The sequence below is a fragment of the Pseudophryne corroboree genome, chromosome 7, assembly GCF_028390025.1.
Source record: "Pseudophryne corroboree isolate aPseCor3 chromosome 7, aPseCor3.hap2, whole genome shotgun sequence".
Lineage (NCBI taxonomy): Eukaryota > Metazoa > Chordata > Amphibia > Anura > Myobatrachidae > Pseudophryne > Pseudophryne corroboree.
In genome coordinates this window covers 490,217,647-490,236,872 of record NC_086450.1, presented here as the reverse complement: position 1 = coordinate 490,236,872, position 19,226 = coordinate 490,217,647, and the positions used below count along the sequence as shown (strand labels likewise).

Sequence of the window (19,226 nt, the reverse complement as noted above, 5' to 3'; positions counted from 1 at the left end):
ACTGCATGTGAGCTCGGAGACGGCCATCTTACTACACCTGTAGTACGGGAAGTCGCTCAGGCCGCCATTTTACTACACCCAGCATATGGAGAGCAGCGCGGGCCGCCATCTTCCTACACCCAGGCAGGAAGAGAGGAAGGGGCGCGGCGTCCATGTTGGTACACCCGCCGGTGCAGGAGCAGTAGAGTGAGAGCGAGTAGTACATGGAACTGCTGTGTGTATTATACAGCCGGTATACAGGGAGCGAGGGCTGCTCTGTTGTCTGCTAATCCCCGTGTTTTCTCTGGTTACAGGCGCCTGTGAGGGACACAATGGTGAGTGCTGCGCATCCGGGCTATTCCCAGCAGCAGCAGCAGCAGCAGCAGGTCACAATGTTCTGCTCTGGTTCCACCACTTACACATTGCTGCTAAAATGGAATTTTTATGTGATTTATTCTAATTTTCCAATATTGATACGGCCGGAGTGGGTCACATAACGGGAAATGGTCGCTGGTTTCAGCTATAATGTGGGCGATACTGTGTAATGTGGGCGCAGCGGAGAGGGTAGCACTGAACTGCGTATTTTACCTCCATTATTCATATCTGTATAATCAGCCATCTCTTCTCCCGTGTGTCTCTCAGGCTGTGACGCTTCACACGGATTTGGGCGACATTAAAGTGGAGGTATTCTGCGAGAGAGCCCCGAAGGCCAGTGAGGTGAGTGCATACCTGACCCCCCCCCCCCATTACTGTGTCACCGAAACATCGTACCCGGCACTCACCCATCACTGTCTCCCATAGAACTTTCTGGCTCTGTGCGCCAGCAACTACTACAGCGGCTGTCTCTTCCACCGCAACATCAAAGGCTTCATGGTCCAGACAGGGGACCCCACAGGTGAGGTGACCCGGCACACCCCTGAGACATGCATATATGTGTGTGGGCTCGCTCTGCAGGTGAGTGGCCGTGTCACTGATGGATCCCGCAGACTAACGTCGTGATACGGCGCCATCTACCGTATGATGGACTCGGCAGGTGGCACTGTATTAAACGCCATCTTTTCTATTTATATAATAAGCGCAATCGATGCTCCAGGCCATAGGCACCATATCCCACCATTCCTGTGTACCAGCGGTTCTCAAACTCGGTCCACAGGATCCCACACAGGTCACCCAGCAGGTGCACAGGTGTACTCATTACTGACACAGGCCGAGCTAATTATTTCACTTGTGAGGAATCCTTGAAAACGTGCACTATTTGGGGTCCTGTGGACCAAGTTTGAGAAACTATGGGGGTCATTCCAAGTTGATAGCTCGCTAGAAACTTTTTCCTGCGATGCGATCAGATAGTTGCCGCCTATGGGGAGTGTATTTTTGCTTTGCCAGTGTGCGAACGCTGCTGCAGCTGACGGCACAAAAACATTTTTTGCAGTCTCTAAGTAGCTCTGGACTTACTCAGCCGCTGCGATCACTTCAGCCTATCTGGTCCCGGAATTGACGTCAGACACCCGCCCTGCAAACGCCTGGACACGCCTGCGTTTTTCCAATCACTCCCAGAAAATGGTCAGTTGACACCCACAAACACCCTCTTCCTGTCAGTCTCCTTGCGATCGGCTGTGCAAATGGATTCTTCGTTAAATCCATTGCTCAGCAACGATCCGCTTTGTAGCCGTACGACCCGCCTGCGCATTGCGGTGCATGCGCAGTTTTGCCAAGATTTGACCTGATTGCAGCGCTGCAAAAAAATTGCTAGTGTGCGATCAACTCGGAATGACCCCCTATGTTCTATACCATCCGTCTCTTTACACCAACATTAACCATTCCTGTTATAGGAGAGGAAGACGTGTAAAAGTGACACAGGACACCGCCATCACCTGCGCAGACTTTATTTGTCTTTGTGGTTTGGTCTCCTCAGTGACTTTTCTCCTAGAGGACGTCCCTGTTCCCTGGGAGATGCTTTGTTCCGTGCCGCTGGACCCTGCTGTTGTGCAGTTCCCTGTATAATGCCCATGACATCCATTCTGTCTCTTCCTGCCCAGAGTCTCAGCCATGTGTCTGTAGACTGATGAAGCAATTAGCCCCCCCCTGTCTGTATGTGCTCCCCCTAACTCTGCTCTCTTTGTCTCCTCCTCAGGTACAGGGAAGGGCGGGCAGAGCATCTGGGGCCGTAAGTTTGAAGATGAGTATAGCGAGTACCTGAAGGTATGACTGTGAGGTGACATAGCCAGTGTGATGTGACTGTGGTTGCCATGACTACACGGTCTTTTGTGACTAGTATTTTCCTCATCCTCTCTCCATCTGTAATACCTGGTCTTCTCATTCTCCCTCTCCCCCAGCACAGTGTACGTGGCGTCATCTCCATGGCCAACAGCGGCCCCAACACCAACAGCTCTCAGTTCTTCATCACGTACGGGAAGCAGCCTCACCTGGACATGAAGTACACCATATTCGCAAAGTAAGAAGGAGATCGGGGTTTAGGTCTGAAACAATTGGTCTCCAGGTTTTGCAGATTGAGGTTCCGACTGCCATGGGCCATACACACGCAGATATATAATACACGCATTCAGGCACACACTCACGCAGATATATAATACATGTAAGCACACACACACACACAGATATATACATGCAGATATATAATACATGCACGCGCACACACACAGATATATACATGCAGATATATAATACATGCACGCGCACACACAGATATATAATGCATACACACACGCAGATATATAATACATGTAAGCACACACACACACACACACACACACACACACACAGATATATAAATGCAGATATATAATACATGCACGCGCACACACACAGATATATAATGCATACACACACGCAGACATATAATACATGTAAGCACACACACACAGATATATAATACATGCACGTGCACACACACAGATATATAATGCATACACACACGCAGATATTTCTCTGACGTCCTAGTGGATGCTGGGACTCCGTAAGGACCATGGGGAATAGCGGCTCCGCAGGAGACAGGGCACAATAATAAAAGCTTTAGGATCAGGTGGTGTGCACTGGCTCCTCCCCCTATGACCCTCCTCCAAGCCTCAGTTAGATTTTTGTGCCCGGCCGAGAAGGGTGCAAGCTAGGTGGCTCTCCTGAGCTGCTTAGAATAAAAGTTTAATTTAGGTTTTTTATTTTCAGTGAGTCCTGCTGGCAACAGGCTCACTGCATCGAGGGACTAAGGGGAGAAGAAGCGAACTCACCTGCGTGCAGAGTGGATTGGGCTTCTTAGGCTACTGGACATTAGCTCCAGAGGGACGATCACAGGTTCAGCCTGGATGGGTCACCGGAGCCGCGCCGCCGGCCCCCTTACAGAGCCAGAAGAGTGAAGAGGTCCGGAGAAAGCGGCGGCAGAAGACTTTCCTGTCTTCAGATAAGGTAGGCGCACAGCACCGCAGCTGTGCGCCATTGCTCTCAGCACACTTCACACTCCGGTCACTGAGGGTGCAGGGCGCTAGGGGGGGAGCGCCCTGAGACGCAATAAAAACGAAAATACCTTATGTGGCAAAAAGAAATACATCACATATAGCCCCTGGGCTATATGGATGTATTTAACCCCTGCCAGATTTTCCAGAAAAAGCGGGAGATAAGGACGTCGTGAAGGGGCGGAGCCTATCTCCTCAGCACACCAGCGCCATTTTCCCTCACAGCTCCGCTGGAAGGACGGCTCCCTGACTCTCCCCTGCAGGCCTGCTACAGAATCAGGGTAAAAAAAGAGTAGGGGGGGCACTTTTGGCAGCTAAAATATAAAACAAGCTATATAGGGAGAAACACTTATATAAGGTTATCCCTGTTTATATATAGCGTTTTTGGTGTGTGCTGGCAGACTCTCCCTCTGTCTCCCCAAAGGGCTAGTGGGGTCCTGTCCTCTATCAGAGCATTCCCTGTGTGTGTGCTGTGTGTCGGTACGTGTGTGTCGACATGTATGAGGAGGAAAATGATGTGGAGGCGGAGCAATTGCCTGGGTTAGTGATGTCACCCCCTAGGGAGTCGACGCCTGACTGGATGATTGTATTTAAACAATTAAGTGATAATGTCAGCACTTTGCAAAAAACTGTTGACGACATGAGACAGCCGGCAAATCAATTAGTGCCTGTCCAGGCGTCTCAGACACCGTCAGGGGCCCTAAAACGCCCGTTACCTCAGTGGGTCGACACAGACCCAGACACAGATACTGAGTCTAGTGTCGACGGTGAGGAGACAAACGTAATGTCCAGTAGGGCCACACGTTACATGATCACGGCAATGAAGGAGGCATTGAACGTTTCTGACACTACAAGTACCACAAAGAAGGGTATTATGTGGGGTGTGAAAAAACTACCAATAGTTTTTCCTGAGTCAGATGAATTAAATGAGGTGTGTGATAAAGCGTGGGTTTCCCCCGACAAAAAGCAGCTAATTTCTAATAAATTATTGGCACTATATCCTTTCCCGCCAGAGGTTAGGACCCGTTGGGAAACACCCCCTAGGGTAGATAAAGCGCTCACACGTTTATCTAAACAAGTAGCGTTACCGTCTCCTGACACGGCCACCCTCAAAGAACCAGCTGATAGAAGGCTGGAAAATATCCTAAAAAGCATATACACACATACTGGTGTTATAATGCGACCAGCAATCGCCTCAGCCTGGATGTGCAGTGCTGGAGTCGCGTGGTCGGATTCCCTGACTGAAAATATTGATACCCTGGACAGGGACAATATATTGTTAACTATAGAGCATTTGAAGGATGCATTATTATATATGCGTGATGCACAGAGGGATATTTGCACCCTGGCATCAAGAGTAAGTGCTATGTCCATTTCTGCCAGAAGAGCGCTATGGACGCGACAGTGGTCAGGGGATGCGGATTCCAAACGGCATATGGAAGTATTGCCGTATAAAGGGGAGGAGTTATTTGGGGCTGGTCTATCGGACCTGGTGGCCACGGCAACGGCTGGAAAGTCCACCTTTTTACCCCAGGTCACCTCACATCAGCAGAAAAAGACACCGTCTTTTCAAACTCAGTCCTTTCGTTCCCATAAGTACAAGCGAGCAAAAGGCCACTCATTTCTGCCCCGGGGCAGAGGAAGAGGAAAAAGACTGCACCAGGCAGCCGCTTCCCAGGAGCAGAAGCCCTCCCCTGCTTCTGCCAAGTCCTCAGCATGACGCTGGGGCTTTACAAGCAGACTCAGACACGGTGGGGGCACGTCTCAAGAATTTCAACGCGCAGTGGGCTCACTCGCAAGTGGACCCCTGGATTCTTCAGGTAGTATCGCAGGGGTACAAACTGGAATTCGAGGCGTTTCCCCCTCGCCGGTTCCTGAAGTCTGCTCTACCAAAGTCTCCCTCCGACAGGGAGGCAGTTTTGGATGCCATTCACAAGCTGTATTCCCAGCAGGTGATAATCAAGGTACCCCTCCTACAACAGGGAAAGGGGTATTATTCCACGCTATTTGTGGTACCGAAGCCGGACGGCTCGGTGAGACCAATTTTAAATCTGAAATCCTTGAACACTTACATAAAAAGGTTCAAATTCAAGATGGAGTCACTCAGAGCAGTGATAGCGAACCTGGAAGAAGGGGACTATATGGTGTCTCTGGACATCAAAGATGCTTATCTCCACGTCCCAATATACCCTTCTCACCAAGGGTACCTCAGGTTTGTAGTACAAAACTGTCATTATCAGTTTCAGACGCTGCCGTTTGGGTTATCCACGGCTCCTCGGGTCTTTACCAAGGTAATGGCCGAAATGATGATTCTTCTTCGAAGAAAAGGCATCTTAATTATCCCTTACTTGGACGATCTCCTGATAAGGGCAAGGTCCAGGGAACAGTTAGAAGTCGGAGTAGCACTATCTCAGGTAGTGTTACGTCAGCACGGGTGGATCCTAAATATTCCAAAATCGCAGCTGATTCCAACGACACGTCTACTGTTCCTAGGAATGATTCTGGACACAGTCCAGAAGAAGGTGTTTCTCCCGGAGGAGAAGGCCAGGGAGTTATCCGAGCTAGTCAGGAACCTCCTAAAACCAGGCCAGGTGTCAGTGCATCAGTGCACGAGGGTCCTGGGAAAAATGGTGGCTTCTTACGAAGCGATTCCATTCGGAAGATTCCATGCAAGAACGTTTCAGTGGGATCTACTGGACAAATGGTCCGGATCGCATCTTCAGATGCATCAGCGGATAACCCTGTCGCCAAGGACAAGGGTGTCTCTTCTGTGGTGGCTGCAGAGTGCTCATCTACTAGAGGGCCGCAGATTTGGCATTCAGGATTGGATCCTGGTGACCACGGATGCCAGCCTGAGAGGCTGGGGAGCAGTCACACAGGGAAGAAATTTCCAGGGCTTGTGGTCAAGCACGGAAACATCTCTTCATATAAACATTCTGGAACTAAGGGCCATTTACAATGCCCTAAGTCAAGCAAAACCCCTGCTTCAGGGTCAGGCGGTATTGATCCAATCGGACAACATCACGTCAGTCGCCCACGTAAACAGACAGAGCGGCACGAGAAGCAGGAGGGCAATGGCAGAAGCTGCAAGGATTCTTCGCTGGGCGGAAAATCATGTGATAGCACTGTCAGCAGTGTTCATTCCGGGAGTGGACAACTGGGAAGCAGACTTCCTCAGCAGATACGACCTTCACCCGGGAGAGTGGGGACTTCACCCAGAAGTCTTCCACCTGATTGTAAACCGTTGGGAAAAACCAAAGGTGGACATGATGGCGTCCCGTCTAAACAAAAAACTAGACAGATATTGCACCAGGTCAAGGGACCCTCAGGCAATAGCGGTGGACGCTCTGGTAACACCGTGGGTGTACCAGTCAGTGTATGTGTTCCCTCCTCTGCCTCTCATACCAAAAGTACTGAGAATAATAAGAAGGAGAGGAGTAAGAACGATACTCGTGGTTCCGGACTGGCCAAGAAGGACTTGGTACCCGGAACTTCAAGAGATGCTCACGGAAGACCCGTGGCCTCTACCTCTAAGAAAGGACCTGCTCCAGCAGGGGCCTTGTCTTTTCCAAGACTTACCGCGGCTGCGTTTGACGGCATGGCGGTTGAACGCCGGATCCTGAGGGAAAAAGGCATTCCAGATGAAGTCATCCCTACCCTGGTCAAAGCTAGGAAGGATGTAACCGCAAAACATTATCACCGTATTTGGCGAAAATATGTTGCGTGGTGTGAGGCCAAGAAGGCCCACTACAGAGGAATTTCAACTGGGTCGTTTCCTCCATTTCCTGCAAACAGGACTGTCTATGGGCCTAAAATTAGGGTCCATTAAGGTTCAAATTTCGGCCCTGTCGATTTTCTTCCAGAAAGAACTGGCTTCGGTGCCTGAAGTTCAGACATTTGTAAAAGGGGTACTGCATATACAGCCTCCTTTTGTGCCTCCAGTGGCACCTTGGGATCTCAATGTTATTTTGAGTTTCCTAAAGTCACATTGGTTTGAACCACTCACCACTGTGGACTTAAAATATCTCACATGGAAGGTGACGATGCTGTTAGCCCTGGCTTCAGCCAGGCGGGTGTCAGAATTGGCGGCTTTATCATATAAAAGCCCTTACTTAATTTTTCATTCTGACAGGGCAGAATTGAGGACTCGTCCTCAATTTCTCCCTAAGGTGGTTTCTGCTTTTCACATGAACCAACCTATTGTGGTACCTGCGGCTACTAGGGACTTGGAGGACTCTAAGTTACTTGACGTTGTCAGGGCCCTGAAAATATATGTTTCCAGCACGGCTGGAGTCAGAAAATCTGACTCGCTGTTTATCCTGTATGCACCCAACAAGCTGGGTGCTCCTGCTTCTAAGCAGACGATTGCTCGTTGGATTTGTAGTACAATTCAGCTTGCACATTTTGTGGCAGGCCTGCCACAGCCAAAATCTGTGAAAGCCCATTCCACAAGGAAAGTGGGTTCATCTTGGGCGGCTGCCCGAGGGGTCTCGGCTTTACAACTTTGCCGAGCAGCTACTTGGTCAGGGGAAAACACGTTTGCTAAATTCTACAAATTTGATACCCTGGCTGAGGAGGACCTGGAGTTCTCTCATTCGGTGCTGCAGAGTCATCCGCACTCTCCCGCCCGTTTGGGAGCTTTGGTATAATCCCCATGGTCCTTACGGAGTCCCAGCATCCACTAGGACGTCAGAGAAAATAAGATTTTACTTACCGATAAATCTATTTCTCGTAGTCCGTAGTGGATGCTGGGCGCCCATCCCAAGTGCGGATTGTCTGCAATACTTGTATATAGTTATTGTTAACTAAATCGGGTTATTGTTGTTGTTGTTGTGAGCCATCTTTTCAGAGGCTCCTTCGTTGTTGTCATACTGTTAACTGGGTTCAGATCACAAGTTGTACGGCGTGATTGGTGTGGCTGGTATGAGTCTTACCCGGGATTCAATATCTTTCCCTATTATGTACGCTCGTCCGGGCACAGTATCCTAACTGAGGCTTGGAGGAGGGTCATAGGGGGAGGAGCCAGTGCACACCACCTGATCCTAAAGCTTTTATTATTGTGCCCTGTCTCCTGCGGAGCCGCTATTCCCCATGGTCCTTACGGAGTCCCAGCATCCACTACGGACTACGAGAAATAGATTTATCGGTAAGTAAAATCTTATTATAATACATGTAAGCACGCACACACACACACATAGATATATACATGCAGATATATAATACATGCACGTGCGCACACGCAGATATATAATACATGCACACACACATAGATATATAATACATGCACACACACACACACACACACACACACACAGATATATAATACATGCACACACACACAGATATATAATACATGCACACACACACACACACAGATATATAATACATGCACACACACACACACACACACACACACACACACAGATATATAATACATGCACACACACACAGATATATAATACATGCACACACACACACACACAGATATATAATACATGCACACACACACAGATATATAATACATGCACACACACACACACACACACACACACACACACAGATATATAATACATGCACACACACACAGATATATAATACATGCACACACACACAGATATATAATACATGCACGCACACACACACACACACACACACGCAGATATATAATACATGCACGCACACACATGTAGCGATATAATACATGCACACACACACACACACACACACACACACACACACAGATATATAATACATGTACGCGCACACACACAGATATATAATGCATACACACACGCAGATATATAATACATGTACGCGCACACACACAGATATATAATGCATACACACACGCAGATATATAATACATGTACGCGCACACACACATATATATAATGCATACACACACGCAGATATATAATACATGCGCGCACACAGACATAGATAAATAATACATGCACGTGCGCACACGCAGATATATAATACATGGACACAAAAACGTCGATATTTAATACATGCACACACACACGCAGATATATAATACATGCACACACACACGTAGATATATAATACATGCACACACACATGCAGATATATAATACATGCACACACACATGCAGATATATAATACATGGGCACACACACACGCAGATATATAATACACACACACACACACGTAGATATATAATACATGCACACACACACGCAGATATATAATACATGCACACACACACGCAGATATATAATACATGCACACACACACGTAGATATATAATACATGCACACACACACGCAGATATATAATACATGCACACACACACGCAGATATATAATACATGCACACACACACGTAGATATATAATACATGCACACACACATGCAGATATATAATACCTGCACACGCACACACGTAGATATATAATACATGGGCACACACACACGCAGATATATAATACACACACACACACACACACGTAGATATATAATACATGCACACGCAGATATATAATACATGCACACACACACGCAGCGATATAATACATGCACACACACACACACGCAGATATATAATACATGCATGCACACGCAGATATATAGCATTATTATTTATTACCAGTTATTTATATAGCGCACACATATTCCGCAGCGATGTACAGAGAATATTTCGCCATTCACATCAGTCCCTGCCCCAGTGGAGCTTACAATCTACATTCCCTATCACATGTACACACAGACACATTCACACTAGGTTTAATTTCTGTTGGGAGCCAATTAACCTACCAGTATATTTTGGGATTGTGGGAGGAAACCGGAGTACCCGGAGGAAACCCACGCAAGTACGGAGAGAATATACAAACTCCACACAGTTAGGGCCATGGTGGGAATCGAACCCATGACCTCAGTGCTGTGAGGCAGCAATGCTAACCACTACTCCATCCGTACTGCCCCGATATAATACATGCATGTACGCGCACACACATGCACATATATAACACATGCATGCACATACACAGATATATAATACACGCATGCACACACACACAGATATATAATACACGCATGCACTCGCACACACACACATATAATACACGCATGCGTGAGTGCGCACACACACACACACACACACACACACATATATATAATACATGAATGCGCGCACACACACACAGATATATAATGCACGCGCACACAGATATATTATGCATGCGTGTGTGCACACACAGAGATATATAATACATGCATGCACACACGCAGATACATAATACATGCATACACGCAGATATATAATACATGCATGCATGCACACGCAGATATATAATGCATGCATGCACACACAGATATATAATACATGCATACACACACAGAGATAATAAGAATTTACTCACCGGTAATTCTATTTCTCGTAGTCCGTAGTGGATGCTGGGAACTCCGAAAGGACCATGGGGAATAGCGGGCTCCGAAGGAGGCTGGGCACTCTAGAAAGATTTATGACTACCTGGTGTGCACTGGCTCCTCCCACTATGACCCTCCTCCAAGCCTCAGTTAGGACAATGTGCCCGGACGAGCGTACACAATAAGGAAGGATTTTGAATCCCGGGTAAGACTCATACCAGCCACACCAATCACACCGAACAACTCGTGATATGAAACACAGTTAACAGTATGAAACGATAGAGCCTCTCAACAGATGGCTCAACAATAACCCGATTTAGTTAACAATAACTATGTACAAGTATTGCAGATAAACCGCACTTGGGATGGGCGCCCAGCATCCACTACGGACTACGAGAAATAGAATTACCGGTGAGTAAATTCTTATTTTCTCTGACGTCCTAGTGGATGCTGGGAACTCCGAAAGGACCATGGGGATTATACCAAAGCTCCCAAACGGGCGGGAGAGTGCGGATGACTCTGCAGCACCGAATGAGAGAACTCCAGGTCCTCCTTAGCCAGGGTATCAAATTTGTAGAATTTTGCAAACGTGTTTGCCCCTGACCAAGTAGCAGCTCGGCAAAGTTGTAAAGCCGAGACCCCTCGGGCAGCCGCCCAAGATGAGCCCACCTTCCTTGTGGAATGGGCATTGACAGATTTTGGCTGTGGCAGGCCTGCCACAGAATGTGCAAGCTGAATTGTACTACAAATCCAACGAGCAATAGTCTGCTTAGAAGCAGGAGCACCCAGCTTGTTGGGTGCATATAAAATAAACAGTGAGTCAGATTTTCTGACTCCAGCTGTCCTGGAAACATATATTTTCAGGGCCCTGACAACGTCTAGCAACTTGGAGTCCTCCAAGTCCCTAGTAGCCGCAGGCACCACAATAGGCTGGTTCAGGTGAAACGCTGACACCACCTTAGGGAGAAACTGGGGACGAGTCCTCAATTCTGCCCTATCCGTATGGAAAATTAGATAAGGGCTTTTACATGATAAAGCCGCCAATTCCGATACTCGCCTGGCCGAAGCCAAGGCCAATAACATGACCACTTTCCACGTGAGATATTTCAGATCCACGGTCTTTAGTGGCTCAAACCAATGTGATTTTAAGAAACTCAACACCCCGTTGAGATCCCAAGGTGCCAAAGGAGGCACAAATGGGGGCTGAATATGCAGCACTCCTTTTACAAATGTCTGAACTTCAGGTACTGAAGCTAGTTCTTTTTGAAAGAAAATCGACAGAGCCGAGATCTGTACCTTAATGGAACCTAATTTTAGGCCCATATTCACTCCTGCTTGCAGGAAATGCAGAAATCGACCTAGTTGAAATTCCTCTGTTGGGGCACTTTCGGCCTCACACCATGCAACATATTTCCGCCATATGCGGTGATAATGATTTGCTGTAACCTCTTTCCTGGCTTCAATAAGCGTAGGAATGACTTCTTCCGGAATGTCCTTTTCCTTTAGGATCCGGCGTTCAACCGCCATGCCGTCAAACGCAGCCGCGGTAAGTCTTGGAACAGACGGGGCCCTTGCTGTAGCAGGTCTTGTCTGAGCGGCAGAGGCCACAGGTCCTCTGAGATCATCTCTTGAAGTTCCGGGTACCACGCTCGTCTTGGCCAATCCGGAACCACGAGAATTGTGTTTACTCCTCGCCTTCTTATTATTCTCAATACCTTTGGTATGAGAGGCAGAGGAGGAAACACATAAACTGACACACCCCCGGTGTCACTAGAGCGTCCACAGCTATTGCCTGAGGGTCTCTTGACCTGGCGCAATACCTCTCTAGTTTTTTGTTTAGGCGGGACGCCATCATGTCCACCTGTGGACAATCCCACTGATTTACAATCCTTTGGAAGACTTCTGGATGAAGTCCCCACTCTCCCGGGTGGAGGTCGTGCCTGCTGAGAAAGTCTGCTTCCCAGTTGTCCACTCCCGGAATGAACACTGCTGACAGTGCTAGTAGATGATTTTCCGCCCATCGGAGAATTCTTGTGGCTACTGCCATTGCCATCCTGCTTCTTGTGCCGCCCTGTCGATTCACATGGGCGACTGCCGTGATGTTGTCTGACTGGATCAGCACCGGCTGGTGTAGGAGCAGGGATTTTGCTTGACTTAGGGCATTGTACATGGCCCTTAGTTCCAGAATATTTATGTGAAAGGAAGTCTCCTGACTTGACCATAGTCCTTGGAAGTTTCTTCCCCTTGTGACTGCCCCCCAGCCTCGAAGGCTGGCATCCGTGGTCACCAGGACCCAGTCCTGTATGCCGAATCTGCGGCCCTCCAGAAGATGAGCACTGTGCAGCCACCACAGAAGAGACACCCTGGTTCTTGGAGACAGGGTTATTAAATGATGCATCTGAATATGCGATCCGGACCACTTGTCCCACAGGTCCCACTGAAAGTTTCTGGCATGGAACCTGCCGAATGGAATTGCCTCGTAAGAAGCTACCATATTTCCCAGGACCCGCGTGGAGTGATGCACCGATACCTGTTTTGGTTTCAGGAGGTCTCTGATTAGAGAAGACAACTCCCTGGCTTTCTCCTCCGGGAGAAACACCTTTTTTCTGGACTGTGTCCAGAATCATACCCAGGAACATTAGATGTATAGTCGGAACCAGCTGTGACTTTGGGATATTCAGAATCCAGCCGTGCTGGCGCAGCACTTCCTGAGATAGTGCTACTCCCACCAACAACTGTTCCTTGGACCGTGCCTTTATTAGGAGATCGTCCAAATACGGGATAATTAAAACTCCCTTTTTTCGAAGGAGTATCATCATTTCGGCCATTACCTTGGTAAACACCCTCGGTGCCATGTACAGTCCAAACGGCCGTGTCTGGACTTGGTAATGGCAAACCTGTACCACAAATCTGAGGTACTCCTGGCGAGGATGGTAAATGGGGACAAGCAGGTAAGCATCCTTGATGTCCCGGGGTACCATGTAATCCCCCTCGTCCAGGCTTGCAATAACCGCCCTGAGCGATTCCATCTTGAACTTGAATTTTTTTATGTATGTGTTCAAGGATTTTAAATATAAAATGGGTCACACCGAACCATGCGGTTTCGGTATCCCAAACCGTGTGGAATAGTAACCCCGTCCTTGTTGAAGTAGGGGCACCTTGAGTATTACCTGCTGGGAATACCGCTTATTAATTTCCTCTAGCACAGCCTCCCTGCCTGAGGGAGTTGTCGGCAAGGCATATTTGAGGAAACGGCTGGGGGGAGACATCTCTAATTCCAGCTTGTACCCCTGAAATACTACTTGAAAGAAACAGGGATCCACCTGTGAGCGAGCCCACTAATTGCTGAAATTTTTGAGACGGCCCCCCACCGTACCTGGCTACACCTGTGGAGCACCCGCGTCATGCTGTGGACTCACAGGAAGCGGGGGAAGAATTTTGATTCTGGGAACAGGCTGACTGGTGCAGCTTTTTCCCTCTTCCCTTGTCTCTGTACAGAAAAGAAAGCGCCTTTGACCCGCTTGCTTTTCTGAAGCCGAAAGGACTGTACCTGATAATACAGTGCTTTCTTAGGCTGTGAGGAGACCTGAGGTAAAAATATTTCTTCCCAGCAGTTGCTGTGGATACGAGGTCCCAGAGACCATCCCCAAATAATTCCTCACCCTTATAAGGCAAAATCTCTATGCGCCTTTTAAGTCAGCATCACCTGTCCAGTGACCGGTCTCTAATACCCTCCTGACAGAATGGACATTACATTCATTTTGGATGCCAGCCGGCAAAATATCCCTCTGTGCATCCCTCATATATAAGACGACGTCTTTAATATGTTCTCATATTAGCAAACTAGTATGCTTGACAGGGTCACCGACCACGCTGCAGCAGCACGATCTGCAGGTCTCAGTCTAGTACCTGAGTGTGTATATACAGACTTCAGGATAGCCTCCTGCTTTTTATCAACAGGTACCTTCAAAGTGGCCGTTCCTAAAACGGCAGTGCCACCTATTTTGACAACCGTGTGAGCGCCTTATCCACCCTAGGGGATATCTCCCAGCGTAACTTATCCTCCTGGCGGGAAAGGGTACGCCATCAGTAACTTTTTAGAAATTACCAGTTTCTTAACTGGGGAACCCACGCTTTTCACACACTTCATTTATTCATCTGATGGGGGAACAAAACACTGCCTGTTTTTTCTCCCCAAACCTAAAACCCATTTTTAGAGGTGCTTGGGTTAATGTCAGAAATGTATAACACATTTTTTATTGCCGGGATCAAGTCACGGATGTTCCTAGTGGATTGTGTATATGTCTCAACCTTGTCGACACTGGAGTCAGACTCCGTGTCGACCTCTGTGTCTGCCATCTGAGAGAGTGGGCGTTTTTGAGCCCCTGATGGCCTTTGAGACGCCTGGGCAGGCGCGGGCTGAGAAGCCGGCTGTCCCACAGCTGTTACGTCATCCACCCTTTTATGTAAGGAGTTGACACTGTCGGTTAATACCTTTCACCTATCCATCCACTCTGGTGTCGGCCCCCCAGGGGGCGACATCACATATATCGGCCTCTGCTCCGTCACCATATAAGCCTCCACATTCAACATGTCGACACAGCCGTACCGACACACCGCAGACACACAGGGAATGCTCTAAACGAGGACAGGACCCACAAAAGCCCTTTGGGGGGACAGAGTGAGAGTATGCCAGCACACACCAGAGCGCTATATAATGCAGGGACTAACTGAGTTATGTCCCCTATAGCTGCTGTTTTTATATAATATATATACTGCGCCTAAATTTAGTGCCCCCCCTCTCTTTTTTAACCCTTTTCTGTAGTGTAGACTGCAGGGGAGAGCCAGGGAGCTTCCTTCCAGCGGAGCTGTAAGGGAAAAATGGCGCCAGTGTGCTGAGGGAGATAGCTCCGCCCCTTTTCCGCGGCCTATTCTCCCGCTTTTATATGGAATCTGGCAGGGGTATTTACCTCATATATAGCCCCTGGGGCTATATATTGAGGTATTTTTGCCAGCCAAGGTGTTTTTATTGCTGCCTCAGGGCGCCCCCCCCCCCAGCGCCCTGCACCCTCAGTGACCGGAGTGTGAAGTGTGAGAGGAGCAATGGCGCACAGCTGCAGTGCTGTGCGCTACCTTGGTGAAGACTGATGTCTTCATGCCGCCGATTTTCCGGACCATCTTCTTGCTTCTGGCTCTGTAAGGGGGCCGGCGGCGCGGCTCCGGGACCGAACATCAAGGCTGGGCCTGCGGTCGATCCCTCTGGAGCTAATGGTGTCCAGTAGCCTAAGAAGCCCAATCCGGCTGCAAGCAGGCGAGTTCGCTTCTTCTCCACTTAGTCCCTCGCTGCAGTGAGCCTGTTGCCAGCAGGTCTCACTGAAAATAAAAAACCTAAGACTATCTTTCTTCTAAGAGCTCAGGAGAGCCCCTAGTGTGCATCCAACCTCGGCCGGGCACAAAATCTAACTGAGGCTTGGAGGAGGGTCATAGTGGGAGGAGCCAGTGCACACCAGGTAGTCATAAATCTTTCTAGAGTGCCCAGCCTCCTTCGGAGCCCGCTATTCCCCATGGTCCTTTCGGAGTTCCCAGCATCCACTAGGACGTCAGAGAAATATAATACATGCATGCATGCACACACACAGATATATAATACATGCATACACACACAGATATATAATACATGCATACACACACAGATATATAATACACGCGCGCACACACAGATATATAATACACGCATGCATGTGTGCACACACACACACACACAGATATATATAATACACGCGCACACACATATATAATGCATGCATGTACGCACACACACACACACACACACAGATGTATAATACACGCGCACACACAGATATATAATACGCACATGCACACACACACATATATAATACATGCATGCGCACACACACACACAGATATATAATACATGCTCACACGCAGATATATAATACATGCATACACACACACACACACACACACAGATATATATAATACACGCTCACACACATATATAATACATGCATGTGCGCACACACACACACACAGATATATAATACATGTTCACACGCAGATATATAATACATGCTCACACGCAGATATATAATACATGCATACACACACACACACACACAGATATATATAATACACGCTCACACACATATATAATACATGCATGTGCGCACACACACACACAGATATATAATACACGCGCACACACAGATATATAATACACGTGCACGCACACAGATATATAATACACACATGCACACACACACACAGATATATAATACATGCTCACACGCAGATATATAATACATGCATACACACACACAGATATATAATACGCACATGCACGCAGACACACACAGATATATAATATATGCATGCGCGCAAACACACACACACACACACACACACCTACCTGCTTTAGATTAGGGGGTGACGCTGGGCCAGATTCATAGCTGGACACAATGTTGATGTTTGTGTAGTTGAGCGATTATTTGCTTCTGCACATGTTAGATAAGTATTGGAATCCTGCGCACGCATTAACCGAGGTGTGCTATGGTGTGCGCTATTGGTATGAGATCCATGAACATTTCAGGGTAGAGATGGAGAGGATACCGAAAGCGTACGCACAAAAAAAAAGGCCTTCTCATTGGCATGTTAGGAGAGTGTTGTGTTTCTGCACGTGGCTGTGCTCACTTTCACAGCACCGCAGCCTCAGAGGTCATCATTTGAGAAATTGTTGAAGCAGACTCTGAGCGGACCCCCCCACCCCTCTAACCCTACCTTCCCGCAGCCTAACCCTAGCACTACCCAGAGGTTCCAAAACCTAACCCCCCTCCCCGCAGCCTAACCCTAGCACTTCCCAGAGGTTCCAAAACCTAACCGCCCTCCCCGCAGCCTAACCCTAGCACTTCCCAGAGGTTCCAAAACCTAACCCCCCTCCCCGCAGCCTAACCCTAGCACTTCCCAGAGGTTCCAAAACCTAACCCCCCTCCCCGCAGCCTAACCCTAGCACTTCCCAGAAGTTCCAAAACCTAACCCCCCTCCCCGCAGCCTAATCGCACTGTCGCGATGAAGCATTGAGAAATCTCAACAAACCGGTGAGCAGTGCGTGGGAGCTCTCCCCGCAGAGCTCCACCCACAGTGCCCTCCACAGTGCCCTGATGACCAATTGTAATGATACATAGCCCAATACCTGCCTGGAAAAATGATCTACACAATGGTGAAAACTGCATCGCGTTTGGTTTAGTGGTTTGTGAGTTTACCGCAATCAGACAGACAGACGTTCTGATAAGATGTGTAGATAGAGTATAACAGTGCGCACTCAGTATGGATAGCACTACACTGTATAATAAGAGTGATATTTGGGTGTAAGTAGCTGGGGATAGTTACCTACTGGGCTGACTTGTGTGTCTGTCCCACCCGATGCAGAGTGATCGATGGTCTGGACACCTTGGATGAGCTGGAGAAGCTACCGGTACATGAGAAATCTTTTCGCCCCCTGACCGAAGTGCGAATAAAGGACATCACTATTCACGCCAACCCCTTCGCCCTCTGACCTCTGCCGACTGGTGAAGCCCTGGTGCTACAGTCTGTACTGTACACCATCACAGCCTGACACCTCTCATCCAGATCAGATGCTACGCTGTGTGCGGGGACTGTCCTGTTCTGTATTTTGTATATATGAAACATTGTTTTGTTTGCAATAAACTTTTTTATTGAACTTTCATACATCAACTGTGACTCGCACTGACTTATCAAAGGGAGACTTTCATGTGACATGGGGAGTAATAATATATACACTGCTGGCATGAGGTAGGGAGGTCAGTGGCGTAGTACTGGGGTATGCAGTAGGTCAGTGATGTAGTGCCGGGATATGGAGGGGTCAGTGATGTAGTGCCGGGATATGGAGGGGTCAGTGACGTAGTGCTGGGGTACGGAGGGGTCAGTGACGTAGTGCTGGGGTACGGAGGGGTCAGTGATGTAGTGCTTGGGATATGGAAGGGTCAGTGACGTGCTGGGGTATGGAGGGGTCAGTGACGTAGTGCTGGGTTATGGAGGGGTCAGTGACGTGCTGGGGTACGGAGGGGTCTGACGTGCTGGGGTACGGAGGGGTCAGTGACGTAGTGCTGGGGTATGGAGGGGTCAGTGACGTAGTGCTGGGTTATGGAGGGGTCAGTGACGTGCTGGGATATGGAGGGGTCAGTGACGTAGTGCTGGGTTATGGAGGGGTCAGTGACGTAGTGCTTGGTTATGGAGGGGTCAGTGACGTAGTGCTGGGGTACGGAGGGGTCAGTGATGTAGTGCTTGGGATATGGAAGGGTCAGTGACGTGCTGGGGTATGGAGGGGTCAGTGACGTAGTGCTGGGTTATGGAGGG

The 19,226-nt window shown here is 48.4% G+C and overlaps 1 protein-coding gene across 1 annotated transcript; it reads left to right on the top strand.

Annotated features, from left to right (window-relative positions):
• The first annotated feature begins 115 nt into the window (after window positions 1–115).
• On the top strand, window positions 116–18,576 carry PPIL3 (peptidylprolyl isomerase like 3). The gene is made up of 6 exons (XM_063935151.1): window positions 116–314; window positions 622–696; window positions 781–874; window positions 2,111–2,178; window positions 2,313–2,431; window positions 18,279–18,576. The coding sequence occupies exons 1-6, from the start codon at window positions 312–314 to the stop codon at window positions 18,403–18,405; spliced, it is 486 nt and encodes a 161-aa protein (XP_063791221.1). The 5' UTR covers window positions 116–311; the 3' UTR covers window positions 18,406–18,576.
• The last annotated feature ends 650 nt before the right edge of the window (window positions 18,577–19,226 follow it).

Excerpts from the sequence above, each read along its gene's own strand:
- PPIL3 (XM_063935151.1), top strand. Across the intron at positions 875-2,110 it reads CCAGACAGGGGACCCCACAG|GTACAGGGAAGGGCGGGCAG; the intron begins GTGAGGTGACCC and ends TCTCCTCCTCAG. Across the intron at positions 2,179-2,312 it reads AGTATAGCGAGTACCTGAAG|CACAGTGTACGTGGCGTCAT; the intron begins GTATGACTGTGA and ends CCTCTCCCCCAG.